This window comes from Hyperoodon ampullatus (genome assembly GCF_949752795.1).
Source record: "Hyperoodon ampullatus genome assembly, chromosome: 13".
In the NCBI taxonomy this organism is placed as follows: Eukaryota; Metazoa; Chordata; class Mammalia; order Artiodactyla; family Ziphiidae; genus Hyperoodon; species Hyperoodon ampullatus.
This window is the reverse complement of record NC_136926.1, coordinates 88,502,251-88,512,767: the sequence shown is the minus strand read 5'-3', so window position 1 is coordinate 88,512,767 and position 10,517 is coordinate 88,502,251. Positions and strand designations below refer to the sequence as shown.

Below are 10,517 nucleotides of genomic sequence, written 5' to 3'. Positions count from 1 at the left end.
AGCCGTGTTACAGTACATCATTAACTAGTGTAATTATTAATTATAACTGAAAACTAACACTTTAAAGCTGATATAGAAGGTCTGCCGTACTCTTCATAGAGATTTTTAATTTTAATACTTTTTAAAAAGAAAAACACTAAGAAATTAAATATTGCTGATTTCTTGAAATGTTTTCTACATTTATTCCTTAGAGAAGAAAAATGTATAACTTACATGGTATACAAAAGCATTCACAAGGTACATATATTTAAAATTTTACACAAACAGTGTATATTTTGTCCAAAGAATACTTTTTCTTTTTCTAAAAAATTATTATTGAAGTACAGTTGATTTACAATGTTGTGTTAGTTTCAGGTGTATAGCAAAGTGATTCAGTTAATTTATATATATATATATTTATGTTTTATACATATATTCTTTTTCAGATCCTTTTCCATTATAGATTATTACAAGATGTTGAATATAGTTCCCTGTGCTATAAAAGAATACTTTTTTTTCATATGGAATATGTGCTAGGGACAATTCACAGAGAAAATGCTTAAAAATTAGGCTGATTTCTGGATCATTTAAAGTGCGTTGACTGTTGGAAGAATTAACTGGTTATAAATAAATTATATCTTTACAAATGAACGTTTCCCAGATTTTCTTTGTAACAACTATGGCTTGTGAAATAGAGAAACACGACTTTTATTTTACACTGTACTTTTATCACAGGTCTTAAGCAACACAAAGAAATCTCTATTTACTTTAAAGATAAAATTTTACATTTCTATTGGTTTTTTCCATGTGTTAAGTATTTTGAGTTCACCTCCAAACTCATGGAAGTTGGGAAGGTAATTTCCTTCTTCTCCCATTGGCAGGTTAGCAAAATTACAATTATTTCTCAATTGTAGAAACTGTGCATAGAATAATATTTAAGTACTATTTACCAAATAATAAGCCATTTTGTTTAATGCAAATTGATAATTACCTAAACACAGTGAAGATATTCTTGTCAAAGTAAAATAAGCTTCCACTGTATTCCTCTAAAATTGAAGAAGGAAAGCAAAATTGAAGGGAGGAAATTGGGTGAAAAATGGCATTTTGGACCTGTTAGTTCATTACGTTAATGAACCTAACAAAACAAATAATTGTTGGATTTTGTAACCCAAGTTTCATAATAAATTTGCCTTTTAACTAAAACATATTTTAAAAACTACAATAAGCGAAGTAAAAACATTCTTCAATACAATTCAGATTTTTTATTGGGGGCAAATAATTTAGAATCACCACCTGTAATTTTTCTTACTGGGGTCTGTATGAAGTACCATAACATGATCACTTCAATTGTTATTTCCACTTGTTTCACTATCAAAATCTCAGTAGGATTAGCATTCCATAAAAGTTACAGAGAAGCACAAATTTCACAAGACAGTCTTGAATACAATGAATGCAAATGAAAAGCCTCTAATACGTCATGTGTGCAATTGAAATTTTGGGTGCATATTTTAAGAATGTTTTCAAACAACAACAAGCACTTCAACTGAATTGGTTGGTAGGGGAGAACCAAAACGAACCTGTTTCACTAGGGACACAGCTCTTTAGAAGCAGCAAGACTGCAGTTGAGTCCAGAGTGAAAGCAGCGGCCTTCGGCCACAGTCAGGAGAGCGAGATGCAAAATAAGTTGTTATAACTTGCTTCGATGGCAGTTCTCCTTACAGTGATTACATGCATCATGTTACAGTGTAGATGTGCTCATCTGGAAGTGTTTATCTTTAAAAAAATGCTTTCTATATAACTAGAAAACCCATATAGGAGAGATCTGACAGCAGCTCCAAATTTTATCATGCAACTTCTAAAGCCCTTAATCCTCCCATTGTTTTAAGCCAGTATTATGTAGGATTCAAATGTATCCAACTACCTTTCAATTAAATTTACATTTGTAACTGGCTTTTGCGTTCTAAGAATAGAAGTTATTATATCCATTTATTGACATGGCTTTAACATTTTTGTTTCAAGGTAAAACCATGTCAATGAGCCACTGTAACAACAGTACAAGGTTTGAGAAATTTATTTCCAATGCAATGGGAAAATTCTTTCTTCCTTACAGGGGGAACTGAAAAACAAGCACTGTTAACATTTTCATTAATGTCAAAATAATTTACTTTTTGCATACTGGCTGGTCAATGACTAAGAGACTTCAAACTGTAAATAGGCAGGGGCTTACAGTGCACCAGGGTTCTCTTAGAACTAGTGAGGAAAAACGCCAACCAATGCACCCAGTAACAGAACTTAACCAAGAGTCTTCCCTGCTTGGTTAACAGGAATATTTGGTTGAGGTTGCTTTCTGAAAGTGCCACACAGGTTTGCTGTATTCGCTGGCTATCAATGCGAGGAAGAAGATGGATTGAAAAGAACTCTACTTACACCGAGGATGTACCAGCCATGGCTGTGAGCCGGGCGTCTGTACATAACACCGAGTCTGTCTTCCTGAACGCAGTCAGGAGGAGCGAAAAGCACGGAGGCTAAAAGAGGAAGCTGTTTCAGGTGGAGAGGAAATGTGCAATTAGTGTCTACAGCTATCCCCACACTTGCTATTTATACCTGAGATTTCCAGGGTTTCTAAGCCTCACCGTTCAAACGTTCTTGAGCAAGTGTGCCGCCTCTCCGGGCTGCAGGAGGGGGAAAGGGTGCCATCGCCTTTCAGAGAGGCCTCCAACCAAAAAACAGCTTCAACAGCAGTCTTAAAAGGACATTTTTTTTTCCTTCTCACTGATATAAAATGCAGAGAACGTTTAGCAAAAATGCCCCTATTCTTAGGATAACTCTGGGTGTGAAAGGATCCGCTTCCCATTTCTCTCTCAGCTCCGATTCCTGGTCTGCTATACAATACACAAGGATCACGTTCTACAAGGGTCATGTCTTCGCTGCCTGCAAAAGCGTATGTGGCCTTCCAAATAAAATCGACGTGGCGGAAGATGGGCAGAGTGTTTACACTCACAATGATCTTTCAAAGCCACGAGTTAAAAGCATCCCTGTAACATAGATAAGAATATTTGAGACAAGATGCTTTCTTTAAAAATTCAAACTGCAGTTCTCAGCAAGGCTTTCTCATTCTCTCCTTCCAGGAGGCAGTGCCTTGTAAATAAGTAACCGAATTACAAAGAGTAGTAAACAGGTGTTCGATAATTTTGCTGATCAAGCTCAAACTCTCACCTTTATTCTGCCACACTTTTGCTACGCATTTTAAATCCCTTACAATTAACAAAAAGAGAAGCAAACGTTGTTCCTTACGGGAAAAGGAATGTTAACGTCTCCACTTTAATCAGTAACTTGAAAATGCCACGTGGGTCTCGAGGAAAGGAAACCGTACTTTCTCCTGTGCCTTTTCCATCCCTTAAAAATCTAGGAAGCATTTTTCAAGTTTCCCCAAATTGTTAGGAGACACTATTTTCTTGCAAATTAATTCTTTTTAACTCCTTATGATAGCTTTGAATCCCATAAAGAAAGATGAATTATCGCATACTGAGCCCAAGCTGTGAAACAGGAGGAGACAAATAGAGACCCCTACTGTGTCTAACAACGTAGAAGAAATTCCAGACGCAACAGAAAAATCTTGTCCTTTTCCTAGACCTCCAAGCGTGTGAGCTCGGAGCGGAACAGCGGAGGGCGCTCGTGCCTCGCCCAAGCCGCACTGACCCGCAGGCCGCTTCCGCCGACTCAGCGGCCCACGCCTCAAATTTGTTAAGTAAGGACCACCTGTGGCACAGGCGCCAAAGTCTTCTGTTTAAAACATTTGCGGTTTTTCATCTGTGGGTGAAGCACCAGGGAGGGGAAACACTGTTTCCTTTATGGACACACGCAGATGGAAAGCGGCCACAACGTTCACTTGTTTTAACTATCTGCTGCATCAAATAATAAGATGTTTGTTACACTTTAAGGTTGCACAATAGTTCTTTCACTCACATGTTACGCTGTAATCTCGTTTACGATGAATACACGGGTATCACTGTGCCTCACCGAGAACGCCCAAACCTGGAATACGGCGGCAAATGCAAACAGTTTCCATCACAGCTCGGGGAGGGGGAAAAGCAAGGTCTGTGCAGGGTCACTTTCGGTTCAGAGGCGGAGGTTTAAACTCACACATGAAGTTAAACGTGCTGCTCCACGACACGCCTCTGCGGAAGTGCCTACGGGCCTCGACACGTCACTTTTCAAATCCACTGTGCATAAAAATACATAAATAAGCAAAGCCACTTAGACGTATAAACACCTGGGTCTAAACAGCCCCAGAGCAGCAGGAACTACACGGTGTCCGGGAACAAGGCGCCGATCAACTGTAACCCTCGGACTGCTTGCACTCGGGGTTAGGTCATTAAATCATTTCTATGATTTGTCATCACCTCACCGCACTGTTCCATTTCTACGGGCGAAGTTTACACACATGCAAAAAATCATCCAGGAAAAGCCCTGCCCTGGAGGGTTGAAGCTAGTGGCTCTGCATGTGCAGAGCCCTAAGTCAATTACCAAACGGTGCTGTGAAGAGGGCACTCTGGAAAAGAGAACCAAGAATGCCCGCGAATTAAGACCAAGTGCCACGGCACCTGCAGGGTTAATTAAACAGTTCAAGATGTAACAGCCACACAAAAGAAAACGGTTCTCTCTCCCTCTTTGAGCACTATAAACACTTGTGCTGAACTAGATGGGCATTTGATAAACCGAGCAACACAGAGCAAACTCGTGGGTCCCCAGTCCGCACTCAGAGCCCGTGTTAACACTTAACAGAACACTGGTGAGTCCTGTTGCCAAGGTCAACAGCACAGATGCACTCATTGTATTATGAGCTTGACATCTAGTGGCCACCCCTGGCAGGGCAAAGCAGGCAAAGGTTAAATCAGCAGGTCTGTCGCAGCAGCACCCTGAACCACCCACCTTCGCGGAGATGGGTCGGAAGCTGCCAGCCCTCTGCAAGCCCTCCCTCTCACAGACCCCAGGCCACCAAGGCTGGACGCTGTGTGGGCCCCAAAGCTTCCCGGGAATTAGGAGGGGAGGGGTCCCCGATGGTTAGCATCACGAATCTGGGATTACTGGAAAAGACAGGCCCACGGAGGGCACCACGGAATTGGATGCCACCCTGGCAGCCTCAGGTCTCTTTGGTGGACAATGGTTCAGCCCAGAGAACTCCTGCCTTTAATAAACAGGTCAAATCCTAATCTCTAACATAAATAGAGTCCATTACATTATTTTATTATTTCACTTAATATCTCACACTTTCTGTGATATGACTTGCCTTATTTGCTTGGGAATCACACAGTTAACTGCAGCTTAGATCATAAAGGTGTTCAACTTAACAAGAGAAAAAATCTAAGGACAGGGCTCTTTTTTTCAAATATAAAAGTTTATGTAAGGTAATAGTAAAACATTCAATTTTTACATAGACTTTACCTATGCCTGATTTTATATGAAGTGTGTGGCAACTTCACACATGCTGTAATTACAAACCTGTCCCACCAGTGGTAGAATTCGCCCTCATCTTCACAAGACTAAGATATGCTGTTCGTATCCTAGCAACTGGTCAAGAAATCATGAAGGAAAATGAAAACTAACCAACAAAACCTCTTCCTATTATAAGTATTGTTTAAAAATGATCCTTCTTGAAACTATTTGCAGCATTGAAGGATGGGGCATGACCTCATTGACAGTTAAGAAGGTTTTTATTTCATGTAAATAAAATACTTACATTTAAGAATGCTAAATTCTAACTGGTGTTCAGTACACAGAACGGAAACCTTGGTTGTACCTTTGCTGAATTCCCCCCAAAAGAAAATGTTCTTGGAGCTATCTTGGGGTGAATGGCAAAGCCTCTTAGAGATTGTACTTGAAAATGAAATCTGACCCACTTTGGCCTGCTTTTGCCATCATCTTGTATACAAAAAATAATCAGCTTGGTAAGTAGTTCCTGCTGTTGGTCCATACCTTCTTCATTTTCTGGCTCTAAACAGATCAAAAAATATTGCATTATGAGTAGACTGTGGAAGTTTAAATGTGCCTTAAAAAAATCCCTTAACTGTAACATAATCAGCTCTTTCTCTGTAAGGTGAGAATTAATTGGCATGCTTTTTATTGGCCACCAAATTATTCATTTTTAAATAGGTTAGGATTTTAAATGTCATTTAAAAAATAAACGTTCGCAAATTCTTCTTTTCCTTTCCCTCCCTGCTTAACTTACTCCTTACCTTTCATGTTTCAGAGAAAACAGTCTGCCTAGGGATGTCAGAAAGTGGCTTCTGTATTGTTTCCTTTTGGAATGCTGAATTGTAAGTGTGTGAGTGAGTGCCCAGAGCTCTGAAGGCAAACCATGCACAGACAGATAAAAGAGAAAAGATCCCTTCACCCAGGGCTGGGGGCCTGCTTCCCCTGAATTCAAACACGGTCTATGAACACCACTGGTGAAGTCTGAAATCACAGGACCATTCAAAAGGATTTTTAAGATAGCCATGTAACTGTGAGTTGGCAGAAAATAAAAACAAACAAAATACAGGATGGCAAACTGCTTTAAATTATAATATCCTTTTGTTTCTCCTTAAATACATATTTTCCTCCTAACGACAGTAAAATGTGTCTTTCCTAAGCTGTATTTTATCCAGTGAAGGACAGTAACAATACACCTTTTAAAGCTCTTAGTAGGAGTGTAAGTGCTGTTCCGTCATTATAAGTTTTAATTAATTTTTCTTAGAACAAAAATATTCAGCTGGCTCAAAAGATTTCATTATTGTGGCATACATTTAATTAACTGAATCCTAAAGCTGCATCCCATTTATTTCTAAATTTTCAGAAACAGGAATGAAACAATTTGCAATTTTAAAAGATAGTACCTAGTGGGAATGTAAGTTTAGTCCCAGTCATCCTTAAAACACATTTTTACAACAAGATAACTTTAGAACTTTACGTAAATCTTTATCACTTTTTCTCATTCTACATATGTCATCATATTTCATTCCTGCAATAAGGTTTGGAGAGCACTGAAGCATTTTTGGACAGCTATCTTTTCACTGCTTGCCTAAAAACCAAAGCCTTAAAAGATAATAGTCATATTTCTTTTTTTTAAGAAATAAAGTCTTTTACTGTAAATTAATGTGACTGCCTGCCCCCATATTATACTAAAAACTTTGCATAGAATATTTGTGTTTCATATCATTATCAAGAACCTTCAATTTTATTGCGGGCATCTACTGCTTTAATTAACATGTAACATCCAAAGGAATACAAAGGAATTATTTACTTCGTTTCTAAAACACTGTAATCTAACTTAGCTCACTTATGACTTCATGCATAGTCTGTTTATTTCCACTGCATTTAACAAAATATAATTTTGAGAATATCTGATTCACGTTGGAGTAATTTAGTTTTCACAACCATTTATCTTTAAAAAAAATATTTTACTTAGTTCTCCTCCTGATGACGGTCAGTACAACAGAGCAATCTATACGTGAACATGCCTTAAGTGAAGAGAGAACAGACTATCTTTTATGCTCCATGAACAATCAGCTTCAGAATAATTAAATCAGAAAGAACTATTTTTTAAACAGTTTGCCCGAACAATCGAGGGAACACACTACTTGACTAAGGCTCAGCCCCAGACAGGCTATTTTTGGCCTGTTGCAAAATATGATCAGGAACTGTGGCAATATCTTGATTACAACTCTGAATGATTGTGAAAAACACAGCCTGACAGAAACTTTAATCCCACGGTGGGTAAAAAAAACCTGAATATGTTTCACCCCTAAATAAATTCAGTAACAACAAGGGGAATTCAAAAGAGAACTTGTGAATAATTTACTCCATCTTAGGTTTTCAAATCAGGGCTCTGGACCCCTCCACACGCTTACACTAGGAGGTTCACCACGCTCTCATTTCTGAAGTGAAATTAAAAATGAATAGCAGTGCCTCAGCTTGTTAATTGTTAAATACAAGGGGTTTTACTCTATTAATTAAAATATGCTTTAATAAAAGGAGACATTGCACATTTTGATAACGACCCTACAAAGCTGAGAAGTATTTACATTGTTGCATTTTGGGGCGGCTGTGAAAGCCGATTTTAAGCTATTCAGGAGCCACAATAATAAAGCTTTAAAATTCCTCACTGGGATGCAATGTAGTTCTTTTGAAGGAAAGACTGTCTTTCTCATTCGGCAGAAATAAATCCATTCATTTGATCATGTAGTCATTGAGGGCAATAGAAAACAAACCAAGTGTGAGAAATTCTATGTGATGAAGTAAACAAAACAAAAAAAAATCCATTTCCATGACAAAAAGATTCTTTGTCCTTAATCTACCCACCATATGCAAGCGTTTCTTTTTAGCATATCTCCCGTTCTAATCTTGGGTGACCAGGCGACACAGATAAGGCTCCCTTACCTCCGCTGCGACAAAAAGACCCTCACGAGTTCTCAAATTTTGTTTAATTCCTGAATTCCCAGCCGCGTAAGAAGTCTTTACTCCCGTTCTCCATTCCGATGCGGACGTATACCGGCTTTTGCAAACTTTACGACACCGCACGCTAAACTCTTCAACTTTTTATTTTCTGCAGGCTAATTCTCAAAGCGAAAAGACGCGTATCTGCTCTAAACCCCTTATAATAGGTTAATCCAAAAAGTTGGTCGGCCTATTTTGTAGGGAACAAACTACTCGATGCCCGGGCTCCGGGGCAGTGGAGGGTCGCCCTGCGCCCGGCGATCGCGCCGCGGACGCCCCTCCCGCCCCCTGGGGACCCGCGGGCAGCGGGAGGCCGGAGCGGCCGGGGCCCTAACTTCCCGGGCTGGGGCGCGGCCACGGCCAGCCGGCTCCTCGCCGGGCGCTAACTTTCGTGGCTCCTACCTTCCCTCCTGGATGGGCAGGAAGTTCCTACCCGCCAGCTGACTGCAGAGTTGCCCGCGGCGCCTCCAAAAGAACAGGAAGAGGCCCCAGAAAACCGAGAGGCACCAGAAACGTGCCGGGGTCCTACCGCGTGCAAGGACCACCCCCCTGCGCCGCAGCTCACCCCGGGGTTAATTCCCAAGGCGGCCATTAGGAAAGGCCAGGCGACACCGACTTCCTACTCTCCTCGGAATGGGATCACTGGTTTGTCGGCTCGCCCGGACCTCGCGGGTTCCACGGCCCTCGGGCACACGGGGCGGCCGCTGGCCAGACGGGGTCAGGGCGGCGGACCCGCTCCCAGCGCGCATCGGCTAGGGCGCCGGGCGCCTAACAAAGCTGTCCCGGCAGCGGCCTCCCCGGCCCGCGTCCGGTGGTGGGTGAGCCCCGGACGCGTCCCCGCCGCCGCAGCCTCCCGGGGGACGCCGCGATCGCCGAGGTCGGCCCCAGCGTCCGGGCGCGGGGAGCCCGAGGGGCGGCGCGGAGGCGGCGGCGCGGCCCCTCCCGCCAGCGCCCGGCTCGGCCCGCCGGCCTCCGCCGGGCAGCGCGGACTCCGAGCGGTCCCAGAGCCGTGGCGCCTCCGTGGGCAGCTCAACTCCGGGCGGCCAAGTTTACTTCTCCCGCACTCCCGCGCCGCGCGCTCCGGTGGAGGACCGGGTCCCCGGGCAGGCCCGCCCGGGCCGAGAGCCGCGCGGCAAACACTGGCTCGCGGGAGCCGGGGAACTTCCCCGGTGCGCGACGCCCGCCGCCCGCGCTCCCCCCAGGCCCCCGGGCGCCGCCGCGGTCCGCGGGCCCTCACCGTGCTCGGGAGCCCCGTCCGGCGGCGGCAGCTCCTCGTCCGACTTGAGGTGCTGGGGCTTGGCCTGCTTGCGCCGAGACATGCTGCTAGCGGCGCGCGGGCCCCGCGCGGGGAAGCGGCATCAGCGGGGCGGCCAGCGGGGACGGCGCGGGGCGGCCGGGCGGGCGCGGGGCGCGGGGCGCGGGCGGCGGCGGCGGCGGCGGCTGCGCGGGCCGCGCATGGGGCTGAGCAATTAGGCTGGTGAATAATGCATGGCCATTAGCGGAGGGCCGCGCCGATTGGCCGGCCTCCAGCGGACTCGGGCGGCCTATGCAAATGAGGCCGCGCTCGCAATTAGCGGCCGCGCGGCGAGGAGGGGCCGGCGCCTGCGGGACCCGGGCGCGCGGCCGGCGCCGCTTCACATCGCGGACTCCGCGCTCCTCGGCGCCCGGTGCGGCCCGCGGCGGCCGCCTGGCCCCGGGCGCAGGCAGCAAACTTTGGTGGCGTCCGCGCGGCGCCTCTCCGCCGGCGCGCCGAGCTCGCCCCTTTATAGTGTCTGCGCCGCCGCCCGCGCCCCGCGCCGCGGCCCCCCCGCCGCCGCCCGGCGCCCCTCCCGGAGCGGGCGGCCGCGGGCAGGGCTCCGGCCGTCGCCTTTGTCTCGCCGGGCTGCTCGGGCGCCGAGCCTCCTGCGCTCCGGGCGCGGAGGGCCGGCCGGCCGCCTCCACTCGTCCGCGGCGGCTCTCGGCGCGCCGGCCCCGCTCAGGCTCTGGTGTCCCCTTTCTCCGGACCTTCTCTCCGGGCTCGTGTCCCCTCCGCGGGCTCCCCCGGCGGCCGGCCCGGCCCGGAG

The 10,517-nt window shown here is 45.6% G+C and overlaps 1 protein-coding gene across 2 annotated transcripts in view; it reads right to left on the bottom strand.

Annotated features, from left to right (window-relative positions):
* Nucleotides 1–9,773, bottom strand: part of SALL3 (spalt like transcription factor 3) — a gene marked incomplete at both ends in the record, with an annotated part of 17,073 nt that extends 7,300 nt beyond the window's left edge. For both annotated transcript variants that reach the window (XM_079717831.1, XM_079717832.1), the window contains one exon: nucleotides 9,692–9,773. In XM_079717831.1, the coding sequence (XP_079573957.1) occupies nucleotides 9,692–9,773 (82 nt within the window). The remainder of the gene's footprint in view (nucleotides 1–9,691) is intronic.
* Nucleotides 9,774–10,517: the final 744 nt, after the last annotated feature.